General features: G+C 34.6%; 1 protein-coding gene across 2 annotated transcripts in view; it reads left to right on the forward strand.

Annotated features, from left to right (window-relative positions):
* The first annotated feature begins 5,008 nt into the window (after positions 1-5,008).
* The window catches only part of gb (solute carrier family 7 member genderblind), a 33,094-nt gene continuing 14,568 nt past the window's right edge, over positions 5,009-23,534 (forward strand). The window contains exons 1-8 of one of the 2 annotated variants that reach the window (XM_069818425.1): positions 5,009-5,268; positions 6,163-6,353; positions 8,060-8,282; positions 9,051-9,166; positions 9,874-9,999; positions 13,117-13,261; positions 17,590-17,713; positions 22,358-22,461. In XM_069818425.1, coding sequence (XP_069674526.1) covers positions 6,194-6,353; positions 8,060-8,282; positions 9,051-9,166; positions 9,874-9,999; positions 13,117-13,261; positions 17,590-17,713; positions 22,358-22,461 — 998 coding nt within the window. In that variant the 5' untranslated portion in view covers positions 5,009-5,268; positions 6,163-6,193. The remainder of the gene's footprint in view (positions 5,269-6,162; positions 6,354-8,059; positions 8,283-9,050; positions 9,167-9,873; positions 10,000-13,116; positions 13,262-17,589; positions 17,714-22,357; positions 22,462-23,534) is intronic. The other variant, XM_069818426.1, reaches the window with a different exon arrangement.

Consider the following 23,534-nt stretch of genomic DNA (forward strand, 5'->3'; position numbering starts at 1 on the left):
AGGGCAACAGGTACAGTGCAATTTGGTATAGGCCTTAAGCTCTGTAATGCATTGTACTTATGGTGGTGACACAGCTATTAAAGGTACCATAGTCACAAGAAGCCACATTGATGGGTTACTGGTAAACACGTACAAGCTATCGCACAACAATGACCCTCGACCATCTTTTCCAGTGTGATTAGCGTACAAGACAGGTAAATTACATATAAAACCACAAAAATTACAAGACATTAGATCATTGTTGCCATATGTACTTCCAGAGTACATGGACTTTTATGAAGAGTTGTTAAACTGGCCCACTGGAGGCATGGGTAGCAATGCGGAGGAACAAGAAGTTGATTAAAATAATAAAAAGTGAAATAAAATACAGTAGAACCTCGATTATCCGTCACCCTATTAACTGATTGGCGGATTATCCGACTGTCTATTTCTCGCTCTTTTTTTCTTCAGAAATAAATAACTTATATGAAATACTGTTTTGTACATCATATTAGTAGGTTCTATATGTATTTTTGCTAGAGAGTGTTATTACAAGCCTTTACCGTTACACAGTATTGTCTACTATTAGAAATTGCCGTTCTATAATGTAACTCCTATATAAAATGTCTTCCACGGGTATTAACAGAAAATGTGTTGTGCTAAGTATAAAAAATGGAAATAATTGAATGGTTTGAGAAAGAGAAACTGTGGCTCATTTCGCATCAGAATACGAGATTGAAGTTACAACTGCGCGATTTAATAAAAAAAAACATGGGTAAAGTGTAAAAAAAGTATGTAAATCTACAACATGAGACCTCCTTTATTCCTATCTTTCCTGAGACAGTCATTACAAAGGGTTGACAACAAGACTTAAATTAGTGAAATTCTGATCTGCTACCTAGCGAGTTAAATACAAGACCATGAAGGAAATTACAAAATCTTTCATGGTATGGATTATCCGATTTTTTCGATCAACCGTTCAGTCCATCTCCTTCATTACCACGGATAATAGAGGTTCTACTGTACATTTCTATCTAGTACATTTTGTTAAAATGTGAGTTTTAGTTGACTCTATTGTTTGTACACGAAATAGTTTATATAAAATAAATATTTCATTAACAATTTTTCAATTTCTTATTAATTTTCCTAAAAGTAAACTAAAAGGTTCTAAGTCAGACATCTTAATTTTAAATTTTTTTTGGTACATTTCGTTAAAGTATGAGTTTTAGTTGACACTTTTGTTTGTACACAAAATAGTTTATACAAAATAAATATTCCATTAACAATTTTTCAATTTCTTATTAATTTTCCTGAAAGTAAACTAAAAGGTTCTAAGTCAGACACCCTAATTTGAATTTTTTTTTTTAATAGAAGAAAAAAATGATTTTTGTCATGATTTAACTCAGGTTTAGTCATATATTAAAATGTAATTTTTCCATATTTTTAAACAAAACCTGAAAGTAAAAAAACAGTTTTTTTTCTTAGTTTTCCGAAAAACAAGGTTGGATGACTTAGAACGTTTTAGTATTCCCCAATTCATTTATAGCTCGACAGGTACCAAAACGATACTCTACCTCTCGCCAGGTGTTCACTAATATATCAGATGTTATAAACCCAACTGCTTGAATGATATGCTGTCTCAAATCAATCAAATTAAGAACTTTTCTGCTGTAGGCCTACACATATTTTTTTTATAAATCCCCATACAAAAAAAAACATTCAAAGGAGTTAAATCCCGTGATATAGAGGCCAGGAAGTTGGCCTACCCCTACCAACCCAATTTTTTGGGAAGGTTACATCCAAAAACGTTTTAACATTTCAATGGAAATGTGATGGAGCACCATCCTGCTGAAATGTTAAACCTGGCGGAAATTGTGGAATAGCAAAGTTCTCCAGCATATCAAGGTACGTGACTCCCGTCACTTGTAGACTCCATAAAAAAGAATGGGCCAATTACTCCATTTTTGTGCATTCCCAACCAGACATTGACTTTTGGCGAGTCCCTTTCATGTTCAATCACTCTGTAGGGATTCTGAGAACCCCATATGCGGCAATTATGACAATTAACCTTCTCGCAAATGTGAAATGTTGCTTTATCACTGAATAGCAACAAATCAACATACCTGGGATTTTCATCGATACGCCAAATCATCTCATCACAGAAATTAGCTCTCTTGCGACAATCATCTGGTTTCAGTTGATGAAGGAGCTGAAGTTTGCAAGCACATATTGCGTAGAATCCTGTGAACTGTTTTGAGACGGTAGAACTTCTTGTAAAAAAAAAGGTACTGTTCGGGTAAAATAGGAAAAATGGGATCCCTAATACAGACAATCTTAATTCACTTACAATGTCGAAATTCCTGAACATTGAAAAAAAAAAGGCTTAACATTATTAATGAATATGTCCATTGTTGTGTGCAATGTTTTTTTTAAGTTTCTTGTTGCATGGCCATTGCTGGTGTCAGTTCCACCTCCCTCCTTCTCCTCTTCCCTGGTATAGTATAAAACTCCTCTGAATTCAACACTGCCGACAAATTAATGAATTAATTAATATTCTGCGGAGAAAATACATAAAAGGATCAGACTGAAACAAACCAAAAAATATACAGTAAATTAACGAAAAACACACAAAGTAAGTTTAATCTTTCTGCCAAAAACTTTTTAAAAGCATATACTGTACAAATACTGCTGACTGAGGTTCTAACTGATGTGTACAGACCCAGAAACAAAATATGGATCACCTGAATTTTCTGAGTCTGCAGCTTCATTTATTATCAAGCAGTACATCTCACTTGACGATATATATGTCAGGCGAAGAACAATTTTGTATACATTTTTTATTTTATTTTTTTTATTTTATTGGGTTATTTTACGACGCTGTATCAACATCTCAGGTTATTTAGCATCTGAATGATATGAAGGTGATAATGCCAGTGAAATGAGTCCGGGGTCCAGCACTGATAGTTACCCAGCATTTGCTTATATTGGGTTGAGGCAAAACCCCGGAAAAAACCTCAACCAGGTAACTTGCCCCGACCGGGATTCGAACCCGGGCCACCTGGTTTCGTGGTCAGACTCGCTGACCGTTACTCCACAGGTGTGGACTTTTGTATACATCTGAAGTCTGATTAGTGTAATAACTGTAATATGTCACTAGTCAGTGATGTAGCCTATACAATAGAGGAGGAAAGGAACTGACCATCCAACCCAGTATCTCCTGGCTTAGTTGCCTCATCAGTGATGCCTTGTTGATATCACTTATGAGGTTCAAACCTGTCTTCGTATAGTTGACTAAACAACAATACCGAGCAATGTGAATAATGGATGTCGACCGAGATTTTGTGCCCAGAACACTCTCTTCTGGGGGGAAAAAAAACTAACTGATTTTCAAGAGATAGCAGCACACATGGCAACATGGCATCGTCTAGCATATGCAATTTGTATTACAGTTAAAACTATATATATCTCAGGTAACATGTGTCGACAGCTATATATTTAACTTCTCTCTATCTCATGCACAAATTAGGCAAAAATAGATCTTAGATAATATGATCTGTAGATCAAATTGAGGAAGAAATAAAAGTTATGTTGGTTGTGCTGATGGTAGTAAGTTAAAGAAATTAATTGTGTTGGTTAACATGTACACTGTACAGTGATGATCGCGGCCTCTCCAGTGTTGCCAATTCAACGGTTTTCTTGCTAGATAGGGCCACTATATATCTGTGGATAGGGCGTTTTTCAGTGTTAGTTATTGCCGATCAACGAGCTATATTTTTTATACCTGTTTTTTTTTTTAAGATGGGACATGACAATTAAGCGGCCGAGCTTGAAACTACACAGCTCTATTTTGCCAATGTGGACTACCACGCTGTCAGCTGATGGGATTAGATGGCTGACGTTAAAACATTCATTGACAATTTACGCGATGATAAAAAAAACAATACAAAAATCGACAAAGAATGAAAGACGAAACCCTAGATCATATATGTAACAGATAACTCCTCGCTACGTTAAAATCGGCAGCACTTTGAAGAGAACAACCGCCAGGATCGCCACCCGTCCGCCGTAAACGAACACGAGATGACAGCACAGTCGCTAATGCAATTCAAATGGGTATTATGACGTGACTCCTTATGTAACAACTAGATGGCAGCGTAGTAAACCTGAGAAAAGTTGTTAACCTCAAAGCCTATAACCCCGACATATCTGTTACATATATGGGCTAGGACGAAACGTATCAATGCTAAAAAAAATAGGTATGGGAAGGTAGCTTGTTGTTGCTGATATAGGGGTTTAGTGTATATTTTTAGCACTGACAGTGGCAAAATAATATATAAATTAACACATATAATCACTGATTAACTTTATAACTTCTTTACTGTGTTAATATTAGAAAATTACCTGGCTGACTAGTTTCGAAGTGATGTTCACCATTGTCCGAAACCTAGTGAAGGTCCCGCGCTATCTTCTGAAGAATATCATTTCGAAACTAGCCAGCCAGGTAATTTGCTAATGTTAACACAGTAAAGATGTTATAACGTTAATCAGTGAAAATAATATCATTTTACATTGACTATAGAGAAATTTAGTGGGTAAATTTTATTAAGTTTTTTTATTGCTGATATAGTGATTTAGCGGGTATTTTTAGCACTCTCAGCGGCAAAATAACAATTTACCCTAGATCATACAAGTATCTATGATCTACGTAGGTATCTAGGATTTTACAATGAGGATATAGTAATTTAGCGACTTTTACATTGTTTCATAGCGCGTTTTTAAGAATCGAGTTGGCTACACAGGCCTCTCGCGTACAGTGTTGCCAATATAGTGATTTTGTCGCTAAATTTGGCGATTTTTAAATATATTTCAACTACAAATTCTTTTAACTTTTGTGTTCTTCAGATAGGGATTTAGGCACTTTTTCAATATCCTGTAGCGACAGAAATAACTCTTTCTCTATTGATAACTAGGAAACTAAATACTTTTGAACTACAGTTCGACGACTTTTCGTACATTTTAGTTGGCAACACTGCTCTCGTGTCGCGTATCCGTTTTCTGACGTTGTTGGCGGTATGGTTGTGTGAGTTGTTTGTGTTGGGATTGTATTTAATATTGAGGTTAAATAAGACATTGATTATTTTACAGAACGAGTAGTGTATTGGATAACAGGTAGTTTAGGTACATAAATACGTTTGTGATCTGTAACTGCCTTACATAACTTCGTTAAGGCATCTGAGACCAATTTTATCTTTCACATTAACATAACAAGGCCACGTGGATTTTTATACGGTATGTTTTCTGATAGAAATGGAAAACAGGTGTATAATTATTTGTTCATATTTGTATGCCTTTTTTTATTGGTTTATTTATTACGCCTAGCTTAATTTATATGCATTGTGGTGATCTTAAAATTGTTTTTCAGTGATGATGCAATGTTACATGATACGTGATCATTTTACGAAAATGCCTTTCTAACATGAAATGGGCACGTAACTATCTTGTTTTTCATTTAAAATATACATGTAGAAATCGAGAATCAGGGGACTAAACAATGGCATTGACTGTAATTGTACGTAATTAATAGGACTGTACCCATTTCTAATCTGTTAGTAAATTGCTTTTGAGTCTTACCACCATTCCACTATAAAATACCTTCATATTGATTTATCAATTGAGGTTTTTGTTAATTTAAAAGTCGGGGTATTTATTTATTTATTTTGTTTTCATATTTTACCCAACAATAATAAGGGTAAACTACTTCCAAATACCAATAAGGACCTAGCATTTAAAACTATAAACTTATAGGCCTGCTAATTAAATTAAATTGCTTTCAAATTGAGCTTTTTGGACCATATGGCAGACATAAATGTGCGGAGAAACTAGCGCTGAGGTAGTTTCGGTGATTTCAGAAGTGAAAATCGTTGAATTCATAAGGAATTTGTTGCGGACATATAGTTGAGCGTATATGCAAGGTGTATAAGCGAAGTACGAATGGAACTACCTCAGCACTGGGAAACCTAAGAAATTTCTTTTGTATATTTTTAATTATTAAGTTTTTTATGTAGAGTTATTTAATTTGGCACTATAACTAATTACATGTGTGATTGTGTGATTTAATTTGCTCTTTGTTATGTTGTGTTCTATAACAGGTTTATGAAAAAATTTTAATTTTCTTACTTACAGATACAAAGCTATTTCATTTTAAATACCCACCATGTCTGCAACACCTATGTTGAATTCACCGACTTCGGTGACAACAATGGATGATGTATTCACTATCAGTGATAAAGATACACACGAAAAAGTTCGTATGAAAAAACAACTTGGATTATTAGAAGGAGTGGCTATTATAATTGGAATCATTTTTGGTTCAGGTATGTTATTAACACACAATTAGGCTACTGTAGTAATTTACTGAAAATATTTTGAAGTGTGTAAGTAAATATGATTATTATAGTTACAACATTGTTTAAGAGTTCCATTACTTGCAACTTGTTTCTTCTTGTCTTGTTATTATTATTGTGTCTTTTGTTAGAAGTAGCTTATTTGACTTATTCCCAAAGTTAAAAGTTATTTCACATTTAATCTGTATCTTGGAGTTTACGGGTGTAGGACTGAATCCTCCCGCGGTCATAAAAACAGTCCTGAATCCTCCCGAACTCTGAAGGGTTCGTAAGGGACATAGCCCTGAATTCTCCGGGTCAGTGCAGGTAATATCGTAATTCCTGACAACACACGTATTTTCTGTTAACATCAAACGAAAATGAATGAAATTCGACTATCTAAGTTTCATTAGTTCTCCCAGTTCAACATTACCCAGGGTGTACCGTCAGAAGATGAACTGGCTCACACCCCATAAGTTTCCACATTCAAATGCTTCGTCATTATTTTTTTTACATGCCCGTCTTTAGCATCGTCATTATTCTTCTCTTTCACGAACTTCCACATTTAAGTTTATGTGAGACTAGTTTTACATATTTCATTCTTCAAACTTTTTCAGCTTTGAAGTTTTCAACGTGCTGTAATATAATATGAAATCATAGTATGAATATACCATTCTGCCCCCCCCCTTTTTTTAAGAATTAATTGCTATTTTGGTATCCAGCTGGATTTGCTTCAGTACTTCAAGCTTTCTGTATATGCCTGAATTACATGCATAAAATTGGCTATTGTACTTACTGTGGAAACTTTCGCAAGTGTTGGTAGTTCTCTGCCTACTGCAACTTATTTCTACCCACACGGAAGAAGTGCATTTTCGTCAATGTACTTTCAATTCGGCCTAAATAGTCGCAAAAGTTTGTAGTTTTCCTGAATCAGGCTTCATTGACATGAAGTCCTTGACAAAACAGTCACCTACCATATCAGGGTCCAACATTGGTAAACCAAATATGTAGGCTAAAAATTTTCCTATTTGATTTCTGAGTGGTAACGTATGCAAGTCCCAAATTTCATATTTTTCGCCATCAGTTTTGTGTTAAATAAAATTTACATCCTTGGATTTTTGCTTCAGTCCATACTTCACTTGCAACTTTCATTATACTTTCCTCAATGTCAGAAAAAAATTGTTCACGGATAGAATTTTAGCCCAAGTTTATTACATTTGTCAAAAACTGTTGAAAAGACATTCTCGTATGAATGAAGTTTTCTTGTCCTTCAAGAGGGAAAAGACCATAGGAATGTAATGTCCGTTAACGAGCCCATGAATTGTAAATAACTGACAAAAAAACTTGGTGCAACACTCCATCTGAAACTGAGGTTAAAGTGCAACACTCCATCTGAAACTGAGGTTAAAGTGCAACACTCCATCTGAAACTGAGGTTAAAGTGAGGTACTGAGAAGGGCCACTTCTGCTCACTACTCAACCAGTGTGGGAGTATTTGGGGCTGCTACCTGCTTGGGCACCTAGAGTACCGGAGGATTCGGTCCTATGCTGGAGTTTACAGAATATTTATCACTGAAAGTCATTGTTTGTCATGTCACCTCTCTCTCTCTTTTTTTTTTCTGTCTCTCTCATGTTGTATCTTAATATTTGGAACTATCATCTTGACTTAAAGTAACATTCCTTTTCTTTCTTTACCAGGAATCTTTGTATCACCAACGGGTGTAATACAAGAAGTGGGATCACCAGGACTTTCAATTATAGTATGGATGCTTTGTGGTCTTTTGTCTATGATAGGAGCATTATGTTATGCTGAACTTGGCACGTCAATTCCTAAATCAGGTGGTGATTATGCATACATATTTGAGGCCTTTGGACCATTACCAGCCTTTCTGTATCTATGGGATGCAATGTTGATATTTGTGTAAGTTACGTCTTTGAAGCAATCAGTTTGATAATGGTTAATGGTTAGTGTGTGGAAAATATAAAATACCTTCTATATGAAAGTTACATTAATACACACAGTTACTCTCTGGCAGTAAAACTTGTCAAGTTGTAAAGTTGTGATGTAGACTGATTAAAGGATAGAGATTGAATACAGTGACTGGTAAAACATTCCAAATAAAACCTGACCAACCAACCAAACAACATTTCTGTGATATACCTTAAGCCAGTCATCTCCAACTTGCAGTCCTTCCAAATAATATGTAGTATAATACATATTATTATGTTAGTATATCATAATTTTTTCTTGAAAATTTTTCTGTTTGTAACTATCTGAGTAGAGTGAATCCGTATATAAAAAGCTAATATTTATCTGTAGATATCGAATGTGAGCAAAACATGTCCAGTAGTTACTGTACAGAGATAGATGGCATGCTTAAAAGTACTTTTTCGGTATTAGTGGTGCAGAAAAAATACAGAATAAAAACATTAAAATTTAACAAACGAACTTCAGATCCACTGAAACCAAACCAGCCGGATTATTTTCAAAATAATGCTAATAATCAAGTTCTATAGTGTTAATATTACAGTGTTTACATATACATACTTAGTGAAAATGTGTTATAAAGATAATTACAATACAAAAATTTCATTATACTGTAAGCTGTAAAAATGAGTAGATCACTTTGGTTCCTTACATGCATGCTTCTTGTTTTTAAATTGTGCTTGGTTTTTATGATTTTTACAGGCCAACAACGAATGCCATTATGGGTTTGACATTTGCAAGTTACGTGATACAGCCTTTCTTCCCAACCTGTAAAGTTCCAGACAGTTCAGTGAGATTACTTGCAGCAGCAACGATATGTAAGTTACCTGCTAATATGTCATCTACCTTTATCTTGGTCATTCCATATCTAATTGTGAAGAATAAAATTCAGTGTTTTTCGCGTAAAGTTTGGGTCACCTGAATTTTGTTTCTGAGTCAGTGCCATAATCATCATTCATTATCATTTCTACTCTAAAGAGCCTCTTTGTTTAAAATTATCTTTGAATAAAAAGCCAAATATGTGTCTTGTGCAAAGTGAATGTTTCCTGTTATTTAGAATCAGTTATTCTTCACTCAGTTGATGACTCAAGTGGTATAGCATTTCTGGCTAGAGATCAAGTGAATTTGGATATAGACTTTCTCTCTTGTCTTGTGTTCGTCATATGCTGTCTTAACTAATGAACTTTTTTTTTTCTTCCAATTGCTGAAGGCTGTTTTCAATTTGGTCATGTAATTGTAATCAGTGGGTTTTGGAGTAATCATTATCATCATCATCGTCGTCGTTGTTGTTTGTGGTAGTGGCAGTTTTTACCAATTAGCAATGTACGGTTTGCTGATGCTGCTGTTCAAAGATGCTCAGTTGACTTGTGTAATTTTTCCTCTTCATTTCATATTTCCTTTTGTACAATATGTTATATTCGATGGATGTAAAGCACTTGGTACACTTTTATGATTTTGTTTATTAACTTATTATGTATGAGTGGAAGGAAAGAAAAAACATTGAAATTATTTGTATTTCTTGCAGGTTTTCTAACTTTCATTAATTGTTACGATGTGAAACTCACAACAAGGTTACAAAATATATTTATGTTCACTAAAATTACTGCACTGGTTGTGATCATCATTGCTGGATTTGCGTACTTATTTATGGGTAAGTTTTGTTTCTACTTCTTTATTCAGTATCAATGTTAGATCGATTTCTGTAGTCGACATGTAACATACAACATTCTTCAATCTTTGCTGCAGTATGTTATGTAACAGAGGCTATAGTATTTTGATGCGAGAAGATTTTGGAGGGGACTAGTAATGGACCACAGTTAATTTGGTGTGAATTGTCTACAAGTAGAGTGGTCTGCTACACCTAATGTGGACAGTGAGAGGAGTTTTCTGTGTACACGAAAATACTCACTGACTGCCACATAAATCTTCGTGCAGAGAATGTAGAAACCATGCTTAGTTTATATTTTAATGATGCTGATATGTGATATGTGTAAGAAAAATTAAAAATTGTAACAAAAAGTTTTATATGAAACATAACACAGTATAATTAATTGACAATTTATTTCACGAACTACACACCGAAATTGCCCAGTTTATTTCACCAATACAGTCCCTACTTATGTACGGTAGAATCCCTCTTAACTGGCACCAATGGGACCAGGCAAGTTCTGGATACGAGATTTTGCCGGATAATTGAATAAGAATTAAAAAAAATTACCTGTTCGTATTTTATGATGCCAACTTGTTGAAACTGCAGTCGTATGAAGCTTATTTCTCAGTCACTTGATCATAACTAAATAACATAAAACTGTGTGGATTTTCTTTATTAAAACACATCACTTAACACAACAATACACTAATTTTCAGTTCGAATATTTACTGAACATGAAATTCGTGCGAACTTGCTAATGTGGTAACACTGATGGCCCAGGCTGTGGCAATCCATCCATGCTTTCTTTTGTGCCTGATAATCGGCAGGGAGATTTTTAAGTTTTTGAAGCACCTTGGATTTCAGCATTTTCCCACCACTGTCAATGTCACTTTGTGCGTATCTATAGCATTTCCGCATACCATAACAGTTACGCTATCTTTGTTTTGTTTGAAGCCTTTATGCTAGGTTTCCGTCCCACACGCCAATGTTGTTGTAGGAAGATATCTCCATAATAAACCAGTCTCGTTGGCGTTATATATTTGTTCCACACTAACATTACTCTCAGACACAATTTTCTGGAACTGATTAATAAATTGATCTGCAGACACTTCGTCAGCATTCCTTTGTTCACCAGATAAGTCTAGTTTCCGGATTCCATGTCTCTCTTTGAATCTGTTTAGCCACCCAACGAAAAATCCACACTCACCTTACAGGTTCATTTTCTGGTGCAATTCCTTGACTTTCTCTTGTAGCATTGTCGCAGAAATGCACATCCATTCAGATCTTTTAATTGCGAACCATTCGTATATAACACGATCCAATTCTCATAGTGGGACTGATGCAGTTTTTCGATTTTCCGCAACTTTCGTAGTTTCAGTGTTACTTATGAATCACCGAAGTTGACTGGCTTGTTTTTTTATATCATACAAAATTGAACTTCCAACTTTATATTCGTCCATTAATTTGGATCTACAAACTCCTCTTTCTATTTTTTCGAGTAATTCAAGATTTTACTTCAGTGTGAGGACATTTCTCTTGTGCTTAGCGGCAGTAGCCATGATGCTATCTGTCGCATGAATGAAACTTTTACACGCTATAGGAACAGAGAATTTCACACTTTCCTATTTAGACTCATCCAACACCCCTTCGAAACGGGTGAGTTCAAGTGGTAAATTTAAAGAATCATCTCTGTGTATTGTTTGTAAGACCAAAACGGCGACTTACCGACGCTACCAGATCTACCCCAGAGACATAATGGGTTTCTGTCTGTGTTTTCATGCTTATAGAATGTAAAGAGTAAATACAATTTGCGGTATGTGTAATCCATGAAAACCACTCACATCTTCATCCGACTCTTCCCTTTCGCATGAATGACTATTTTTCTTTTTTTATCCTAGCCAAAAGTGCCGTTGTTTTGGTATTGCCGGATACAAGGGATTTTACTGTATCATACAAACACTGTTTACTCGAATTCATCTTTTCTTACATAATTGAATTATAATGGCATTTAGTACAACTTCCATTAATTAACTTTTGTATGATGCACTATAAAGCAGTTTCCTATATTGTATTTTCTAATATACCTCAGTACGTCCCTCTGTCAACACAGACTTTATCTGTATAATAAGAGAATTTTTGTTTGGATTCTGCTGCAAGTTCAGTATTACTTGTCGCACATTCATACTCATCTCGCACTTATTGATTTTGTTTCGGCCATACTATGATGACAACTAATTTGAAATATAAAAAAATGTTCCATTTAAGGAATTCAACCACCCGCAAAATTTGATGGTCACTTCTCGCCCAGCTGAATTTCAATGTGAAATGATCTCTGCATTTGAAAGTATCGTTAAATGAAATATGAATACTAATGCTACTTGGGTGTTACGTTTGGTATATGGTCATAAGTTGTTGAAATGCTTTGAAAATTGTGAAATTGTGAGGGAAAGGCCAAGAATTAAAAAGATACAGTTCTCATGCCAGAGAGCACTGTGTATCAGTACCATAAGTTCTAATGTCGAAATCCAAACTAACAATAATTATTAGTGAAGGATTTATTGGTAATGCACTTAAGTACTTTTTATAGTGAACTTTTAAAGTTCTGTGTTATGTACCATGTACATGTGTCCATGTAAAGTGTTTTATTAATGTCATGTTAGCTGTTCTCTTTTTAGCATAGCTAATTTTCATTAAAATTGACATCAAATAATGTGAGTTGCGTGCATTTATTATGTTTATTTATAATAACGACAGTTACAGCAACAAAATTTTTTATTTCTCCAGACAAATACTGGAATTGTACTTTGAAATTTACAATAATTAACCTTTTCAATTATTTTTTCTTCATTAATCGCTAATTATTTCATGAATTTCTCCCATCATTACTTGAAAATTCCATTAAATAAATCAGTACCGGTAGGTTGTCTTGGAGTTATATGTAATTTAATTTGAACTGTCATTTCATCATTGTCATTTCCAAAATTAATTTTCATATGCAACATTTTTTGTTAAAAATTACCAGCACAATTTTTCTGTATACTCGTAGTACCAACTAGAATGGTTTTATCAACTTGTATGTTAGTACAAGATAACCTTTTTTCTCCCTACATATTATAGGTAATGCGGAGAACTTAAGTGATCCATTCTATGGTACAACAAGGGATGCTGGAAAAATAGCTGTCTCCTTTTGCTCTGGGATATTCTCATATTCAGGGTGGAACTATTTAAATTTTATGACGGAAGAGCTCAAAGATCCTTATGTGTAAGTTAATCTGAGCTGTTGTTTTCAGCTGTAATATTTGTTGTGTGATAGATAACTTTGGTAGTTCTGCTTACATTAATTTTCATTTTATGAATTTCTTTAGATGTCATTGTTGGTTTCAAAAATAGAAACTGTAATTTTTAATGGGAAAAGTTTGAGATTTAGCATAGGTATTCTGTAAAAAATTATGTATACAGATGAAAGGTTGCAGTAGTGTTAGATTTGCACGTTTATGTAGTAGTTTTAGGAGGAAAAATAGAATAACACATGTTGCTAGCTAATACTATGGCAGGATTTCCCAATTATTCTTTATGATAACTCAAATATCATCCTACATTGCATATAAAAGAAAATTCTGTTTTGATATCAGTCTTGCATGGATATCATTTTATTATTAGAGCTGGCCTTCTATGCTCGAGATTGCAAGTTCGATCCCAGCCCAGGTCGATGGCATTTAAGTATGTTTAAATGCGACAGGCTAATGTCAGTAGATTTACTGGCATGTAAAAGAACTCTTGCGGGACACAATTCTGGCATACCACCAATGCTGATATAACCTCTGCAGTTGCGAGCATCGTTAAATAAACCATAATTTAATAATTTTTAATTTCATCAGAGATAGTGATTGTTGCCGTATGGAATTCTTTACACTTTCAGATTAATAAAGTCCATCTAGGAGTGTTAAAACCAATTAGGTCTCCTCAAACATGTTAAACTATTTTCACAGTGATATTTGTCTCTTTTGATCGAATCTTATGGTCACATTATATCAAAACTTTCATTTATTGAAAAACTTGAAATTTAGTATCTCTGTCTACATCTAATTAATATGCTATGATCCGAGGCTGTGTTCGGTTATAGGTTCATATTCTACTTGAACTTATTACCTGGTTGCGGTTTTTTCCGAGTTTTCCCCTCAACTGTAAGATGAATGTCATATAATTTCATGGTGAATCTTCAGCCTATCTCATCCATCTGTGCTTAGTAACATCACAGTCCATACAGCATGGTTAAATACGAGGAACTTGTTTATAAAATCTGATTAGTACTTAGTAAATATAAGGCATTTTTATGAGCTATTCAACTGATAAATAAGATCTTATGGAAAATATTTGGCAATAAGTTATGTCTACAATTAAATGTATTGTGCTTAGTTCAATACAGCTTTTGGTAACCAAAATAAATTTTAAGGATCCTTTACAAAAGAGTGTGACCTGTGTGGAATGTCTGCTTTGTGTTATACTTTTCTGTTAACACAGTAGAACTTCGATAATCCGAACTAATTGGGACCTGGGGTAGTTCGGATTATCGAACATACGGAATTACTTTACTTTATGTAAAAAAAAAAACATTTGCACAGTACTATAAATATAAAAAAAAAGTTGTAGAAATCAATGCATCAAGTACAATAGTCAAACAAACAGTTGAAACTTACAGAATAGTTAGAATAAGTTATAATAATATATTTAATTAAATAATATAAACACTACAGCCTTACTTACGTACCTTCAGTATAAGAAAGTCTAACGAAAAAAAACATTTTCTGTGCTTTCCAGTATTGTACGTATAATTGATAGTGTGTTCGGATTATCAAGGTTTTACTGTATTGAAACTGATTGGGAACCCCTGGATGGAAACTTAAAAGTTCAAGGACTTCTATTAACGAAAGGCAGCTTGCTTATGTTGTGTTTGTCTTAATAATTATTGTTCATTGACACACCTGCGCAGACCATTTTATTTGGGGGTGCTTCAAGGCAGTTGTTAATAAAATTCTGTTAATTGTGACTTCCAAACCAGCATATCATGAATTCCTTTGTGTCGTAGTACATGTCTAATTGATAAATATTTTGCAGTGAAGTCCTTTTATAGCTACTTTCTCTTTATACTATTAATTAAGAGCAATATGTGGAATGTAAAAATTGCTCTGATGATATTTTACTGCATATTTGAGGGTTTTAACATTTTACGTAAACTTACTGAATATATCTATCTGAAAATATTTGCACGTTAGTTGTCTCTCCTAGGTCCCTAAGACACATTACTTAAACTTGTTGCATTTTCATAGTCTTGTTTCACTTTGCTTACTGCTTATCCTAATCACAAATTTATTCCGTGATTTCTTGTCATTAGCCCAGTAAAAGAATAAAAAAAATCAAATAATGCTAGTCCTTCCTATGATTAAGATCGAACTAATCACAACAATCATTGAAGAAGATAAAAGATACGAAGCAACAGTAGTTTGTTCAGTGTCCATATAATATGTCCTACACAATGGCAACAAAAGTCAAATAGAAAACTCACATTAACAACTAAACAAAATATATCCCAAATTACAGTACACAATAGAAATAGAATGTAACCAATTTATACATTTTTTAGACCACAGTAATAAAAACAAACAACAAGCACGAATTTGTATGTATGTGAAACCCACTACAACCATAACACACATACACAACACATCAAACCATCCCATACAACATAATTCTGTACAATGACACACAGATTAATTAACATACCAATGAACGACAACTACATTGAAGAACTAAACGCAATAAAATATATCCCACAAGACAACGGTTACAACCCTAATATAATAGACACGATAATAAAAAAAAAGGGCAAAACAAAAACATAACAAACCAACACAAACAACACACGACAATAAATACATAACATTAACATATCACAATACCAACAGATACAAAATTGCACCTCCATTCAAAAAACTAAAATACAAGACAGCATACAAAACAAATAATACAATACAGAAATATCTAAACAATCACATCAAAAGTAAATGCTGGGTAACGGTGCCAGACCCCAGACTCATTTCACTGACATTATCACCTTCACCTCATTCAGACATTAAATAACCTAAGATGTTGATAAACCGTCATAAAATAACCTACTAAAAAAAAAAAAAAATACAATTCAACTACGGATTTAGAAATTAAAATGGAAGAGTTGTCAAAATTTCTACATACAACATACTGAAAGGTCATCCCTAAAAAGATACAATGAACACATTAAAGTAATAGCTATCAAATTACGCAGAACATGGTACTAATAACAGTCATAATTACAATAACATAGAAACAGATATCGAGATACTGCACATCACACCAAAAAGTCTACAATTAAACATATTAGTACAATGTCTACTGAGTTAGCTTTGTAGTAGCGCATTTATCTCCAGACTAGCCGATCCGGGTTCGATTCCCGGCAGCGTCAGAAATTTTCATGTAAAACTTCTACCTCAGGACTAGGAGAGATGGAGATGTACAACTTCTAATCACTAGATTGTGCACCAATATGCTTGAGTTAAGTTCCAAATCTCTCTTAAGTGCATATGAAGAGAAGGCATATGTCCCTGTTGATAGTGATTTGTCCGTTAGAAAGAGACGTTAAGCCTGGTGGCTCCCTTGATGCTATTCAACAGGAGTAGGCTACGTACCAGCACCAGGTTTCCCCTCTCCCTTCTTCAACTTCGTCATCCTCACCCATTCCCTACACTACACTTACACATACACTCACCCAGTACACAACATAACTCTCCACAGATACACATCATGCATAACGTGGCCTGCTGAAGTGGTGTGCAACTTGAAAATGGGTCACAGTCCTGCCATCTATCTGCAATATGCGGAACCCGAATCACGCAAGTGAAGTGAGTAGGCATTAGCTACACACACACATATTAGAACAATACGAAATCTACAAGCACATGATAGTATATCCACAACATATACTTAATACAGAATTACAATTCAGCACACACACATTATTTGATCTAATAATACACAACATACAAACAACTCCCCACCACCATAAAAACAGTACACCCCCTCCACTGACGAAAGCAGTCACCAAAAAACAAGACGAGCAGGAGCCTCTATAGTTCAAGAGACACTGATGATGACACTACACCATTGTCGAAACAATACCATCTGTCAATAGGTATATTTGCTTTATTTAACATTTTTTGAAGTTATAATTTTTAAGCAAGTTTTATATTTTCGTATATTTTCATTATTTATTAATTTTTTTAATTGACGAAGACTCATTGGTGATACCCAGACACTGCTGGAATCCCCCCCCCCCTCCATGCGTAAGTCTCTGTTCAGTGATCATGTAATGCAGGTGTCAACTGTACAACTAAAGTTTTGGTACAGAAAACAGAATGAATGTACTGTAGTTTATGTATACATATGAACATAGAGTAAGATATTTCTTGAGTGCAGGAGTCTAGAGTAACTGTTGATATTCCATTCATGATTGCATATCCTTTCTTGTTACATTAATTGAGCTATTGTTGTGTACCACAGGAATCTTCCCCGAGCAATCTACATCTCACTGCCACTTGTAACATTGATCTACGTTTTTGCAAATGTGGCGTATCTGGCTGTTCTTACACCAACAGCCATGATATCCTCAAACGCCATTGCTGTGGTAGGTGGTTTTCTGTTGTTTGCTGGCACACGTGGAAAATATAAATATAAATATATGTTAGGTCAGTAGCACTTTCAATAATGAGACTTCTTAATGAAATTATTTATCACTGATTATATATACTGTGTATATAGAAAAATGAAAAATAATTTATATTAATAAGGACACAAAATGAGCTAACATAGTTGCTATTTGGAAAGTAAAGTGTCAAGTACTTATAACATAAACACTATAGCTGTAAGAAATAGTTTCTGCATTGTTGAAATATGCAGCAACCAACAATTTTGGAGACCAAGATCCATGCAGTGCTGCTGTGAATTGTATGTTAGGATGCATTACACATTCCTGGTGCTCAAAGCAAGATACTTGGTAGTGTAATTTAGTTTTATTGGTACTGTTGATCACAGAATCTTACGTTTTACTAACTGTAATTATAAAAAATATAAACAAATCTTCAAATTTAAATCATTCTTTAATATATTGTTCCAATTACTTCTGTTATTAAAATTTCCAGAATTTAGTTTGTTATAAAGTAGCCTCAAACATGAAAATAATGTGAAATAATAATACTAATCCGGTTTTGAGTCACCAGGAAAGTTGGTTGTTAGGCAGAGCTAGCTTAGAAAGAAAAATGTGAAAATTCTGTCCAATTGATTTAAGTAATGTCAGGGAAGTAGATAATAAAGAAAAGGGTAGTAGAAGTTAAGTTGTGGTACAGTCTATTGCCAACAAAAATGACGAAAATGCATGCTCTTAAAGTTAAACCATCAATTCTAAGGACTTCGCCTTATTGCTTTCCCCGTGTTTCTCTCCCCTCTGCTATTCTCTTAAGTTTTTTTATAGTTGTTGCACTTCAGTCTACTGAGCATGTCTTTGATGTACTTTCTTGCCAAGTGTTATTCTGTCCAGTATTATTAACTGAAAATGTATTATGTCTGATTGTATTACCAGTCAATTTTATTTTTCTTTTGTCTTTTTCTTCATTCTGTTTTCATTTAACCTTTCTGAAACTTCAGTATTTTACACTTATGTCTCCAGTTTATTTTTAGTATTCTGCATCAGATCACATCCCAAACCTCTCAACGATTTCTTTTCTTGCTATCCAATTTGCCAACTTCTTCTTCCACTTTAATAATATACTCCAGATGAAATTTTTTTATAAATGTTTTCATTGATGCTAAACTATTAGCCTATACAACTTTTGTTCCATCTTATCCCGTATAAGGTGAAGATAAACTTCAATATTGAATTGACAGAGATAATAAAGAAACAGGAAACAAATTAAACAATATTGAGACAAATAGCACTGGAAACCATTGGTACAAAGGATCCGAAAACAGACTGGATTCACATCTACATTGATGGATCCTTTAGAAAAATAACTGTAAAGCAGGTGCAGGAATTTTTTTAGTAAATTATTTTGTTTTTACTTATCTCTTGCCACAAACTCAACTCAATCTGACAGAGAACTGAAAGCTATTAATTTTGCATTGCAATGACTGGAGACTGGACATAAAAAAGCTATAAGTGCCAAAGAGACAAACCGTAGAAAACAGCTTTCTTGTGCAACTAGTAATGTAATATATGTTTGCACATGTATGGGAGAAGCTAGGGCCTAAATAAAATTGCGGTGGGCCTTATCATTTTTCTTAGTGGATTGAACCATGGACATAGGACTTTTTTTTTTTAACTAATACTCAACGATATTGGCACTTACAGCCATTTTTATGTCCAGGCTTCAACTATTTCGCCATTTTAATTTTTTTTTTTTTTTGCAAAGCTGTTATTTCGAGTGGTTCTAAGTCTGCTATGTTGCTGGCAGAACAAATAGATGAGTTTTTGAAATATGTATATCAAGCCATCAAACATCTATGCACCCTTCAGAAGAGGATTACTTTTCATTGGATTCCCTCATATTTTTTATACCGAAAAAGGTATAGCAGTCTTGCAAATTAAGCACAACAAATTATCATTCCACGCATCAAAATGAATTATACGGAAAGCAATTGACCAAAATTCACAAAGTCAAATATCCAGTAAAAGTGAAACCAAACAGTGGAACTGTGATTGTTCATGAACAAATGCTGTCACTCTCTTCAGGACATGACTGTTTAGCTGCTGATCTGCATCAACACAACATACATGATTCTCCAAAATGTGTGCGCTTCAATGAACCAGATTCTTTGATGGACGGAAATCACTTCCTAAAGTGTATTGCTTTTCCAAATGAAGTTATAACTTCAAGCTACTTGGATGCATGATGGCAAATGGAAGTTCTCCAACCAGTCGAGCATTAGTAACCAACCAACATTTTGTTCCACAGAGGCATTTTATCATTCTTGAAAGCATGTTATAATCCACTGTCAGGTTTGCTGGGCCTGTCACAGTTTCACTGGAGCCTCTTCAGCTACTCATTTTTAGAGTTCGTGTCAGACCTTGACCTTGGAGGTGCCAGGGTCCAAGCCCCACTGTATTTCACCCTGACATACATTCCCTTATGGTGGACATTAATAAAATCAGATGTAAGCAGGCTTCACACAGGAGAGATGAAATTTCTGCATAGTATTGGGGGAGAAAAAGAAGAAAGGATAAATTAAAAATGATACTATCTTCATTACAAAGTACAGAAAACAAAAAGGGATAGATTAAAAAGTGAGACTATTAGAGATGAATTAAGAGTATCTTCATTACAAAGTGCAATACACAAGAAGGGATAGATTAAAAATGTGGATTGTCACAGTCACATCATGTCATTAACGAAGAGACAAAATCTGATCATCGCTGTTAATTACTGATGACAGGGAAGCAGTAACCTGAAACATGTCTAAGTAAAGAAGTCTTCATGAAATGTGTTCATAAAACTGTTTTTAATTACTTATTGTATTTTAAGAATTCAAATTCATGAACACTGTTGAATAGTGACCACATTGCATATTTATTTGTTGTGGCATTCTGAATTTTCTTTTGAGAATAGTATTACCAGTGGCGAAGATCTTAAGAGGCGCTTTTAAGACTTAGTCTACGCATACATCTAGTTTGTAATAACAATGTATTGCAACACTTTGTTTCACTCCGATCCTTCCATATATTAAATTCACTGTTGGCATCAGAGACCTGGACATTGGTCCAGCCCATGGGCTGCTTCTGCACTAGGCTTCACGGTCTCTCACGGAAAAAGCCTGTGACATCACTGGCCGGGCCGGGCTGCTTGCGAAGCAGTTTTGTGCTGTGGGCTGGTATCAAGACACCAAGCCCAAGTCTCCTCTTCTATCAGTTACTTATTGAGTTTGCGCGGGCTTATGCTTGCGTGAACAGTTTGATTAATGATCAGCTACTATTTCAAATGTTTTTGTTTTAGTTTTCGATTTCTGTTTTTCAAGATGAGTCCAAATAATGGTGCAACCCAAAGAAAATACAGTCCAGAAAACCTCCATCACATACATCAACCGTGAAAGCCTACATGCTAAAATACAGTCTCTCTAGAGAAAAAGTATTGAAGGAGAAAATCGCTGCTAGAGAGTATAAAAGAACAGGAGTGCAGGAGTTTCCAATGGATATTACAGTAGACGTGAATCGGTGAAGCCTACAGGAAATAAAACACAAATGTAGGTACGTTTAGTTGGTTTCTGATCCACTGGCCACATACCAAACGGAAGCATAACCAATGTGCACAAGCAGAAAATCGGTAGAATGCAACCAACTGGTTGATGTCAGTGCGATGGGCTATGGTAGACTTCGAAGTCCAGTGCTATGGGCTAGGAAGTGGCTGTATCAGTTAATGTTGGTCTTGGAGGGACTGGGGTGCCAGCATGCATGGGCTTGCAGCGCTGAGCAGTGGGCTATCATGCATTACTCTGGTTGGCATTCATTCCACTGCAAGGGGTTTGTGGCAAAAGCCTTGTAGTGACACACTATGGCCTTGCTCACAGGCAGCAGCACTTGCAAGTTTGAGGGAAGGCCAGCGAGGATTGGGTATCTATTCACTACGACTCAGTAGCAGGACATGAGGCTAGCCTCAGCAACGATATAATACATTATGCTATGTTCATCTTCTGTAAATGTGCTGCATTGTTGAGTGTTACTTAAATCAAAAGTGCATGTGTGTGTTTGTTACATACTAATTTTGTGTAAAATGGCGCATACTGAGAGAACATTGAGGTCATTTTTTGCAGAATTAAAAGAGAAATCGTTTTAAGTTGGGCTTATGAAACAAATGAGCTTACAAAGGTAGGAGATCGATACTACATTTACATATTAAAATAGCTGTTGGAGGGAAGACAAAATAGAAAATTTCAATTTTCATGGTATAAGAAGTATTCTTGGCTAACAGGGTGCTCTGAGGCAATAATTGAGTTATATTGTTATACCTGTATTGTGTTTGGGGGTGAAAATGAGTGTCATCATCTTCTTGTGGGGTCTGTGTCACAAAAATGTTGATAGAAAAGCTGAGAAAAATTTGCTGTATAAAAAGATTTTTTTCAGCCTACCCAGTATGTAACCTTAGCTTCGCCACTGAGTGTTACGTATTTTATTGATTATCATGAAACACTTAGGTAGAAGTCATAACTTTTGATTTTATAAATGTTTTGAATACCTAATAGTTTTTAACTATATAGAAGAAATATGTTTATCTTTTCCTTTCAGACATTTGGAGATAGTGTGCTTGGTGTAATGTCATGGATCATGCCAGTAATGGTAGCTTTGTCTATTTTTGGAGGACTTAGTGTTCATATTATGACATCTTCCAGGTAAATCACGTAAATGTTAGTAGTGTGATTTGTAAAAAAATAAATAGAATAGTTTCATTTATTTAAGATATTGCAGGATTTGAAGTTGTCCTTGTTCTAGTAGTTACTGGATTCAAACATGACCGAGAAATATATATATATATATTTTTTAAGAAAAATCCAAAGTAGCTACATATGTTTCTTCCTAAGACGGAATTAGAGCTAGCATCTTGTCCACAATAAGTACAGATCTCGTATCATTTCTCTGCCTCTGTGCATCATCACAGTTTATGGTGAGTGGGAAGAGAGATAGCATAAGTTTGTACTTATCTGTGAGAAAAAGTATGACTAAGACTAAACTCCCACCTTACAATACTTGAGCAAGCAGTGACCAGAGCATTGGAATGAAGGCAACTCGATATCTTATGTTTTGCTTCTTAGTACTCTGATGCCCATGACCAAGATAAGCCACTTCAAACTCAACTATCAGCTACTGGCAGAGTTATAATTAAACATGTGTCATATGAATTTCCTTATGACATCTGATTGTTTCAAAAATTTTCAAAATGAACATTTTATTCTCTATTTGAATTTTCTGCTTTCAGGTAACTCCATATCAAATCATTACAAAAAATGCAGTTCAACCCTTGTATTTTTATTTTAGCAGGACATATTCCACATTTAGAAGATGTAATTGTGTATAGAAAACAGTTGTTTTTAGATTTTTTTTTTTTTTTTTTTTGGTTACTGGTTTTCAATCTATCATTCTTTGAAAATTGGGTGCCTGGTTTTCAAGGTATCATTCTTTGATAATAAGATAATGTCAAAATTTGATGCACTGGTCGGCTTTAAAAGTGTTACATTTTCAAAACCATTAAATATATAGTTGTGGGCCCAGTATTCGGAAGGTTATGAAGTGACGTTATGACCTTAAAAATTTGTTTAACTTCTCAAGGACATTCAACATAATTTTGAAAAATGAAAGAAAGAAACTGCAACCCTTACTTTTCTTTAATAAAATTATGAGATTCAGTACCCTGTTACAATATCTTATGCTATATCAAGAATGAAATACAGTAGAATCCCTCTTATCC

The sequence above is a fragment of the Periplaneta americana genome, chromosome 2 (genome assembly GCF_040183065.1).
Source record: "Periplaneta americana isolate PAMFEO1 chromosome 2, P.americana_PAMFEO1_priV1, whole genome shotgun sequence".
In the NCBI taxonomy this organism is placed as follows: domain Eukaryota; kingdom Metazoa; phylum Arthropoda; class Insecta; order Blattodea; family Blattidae; genus Periplaneta; species Periplaneta americana.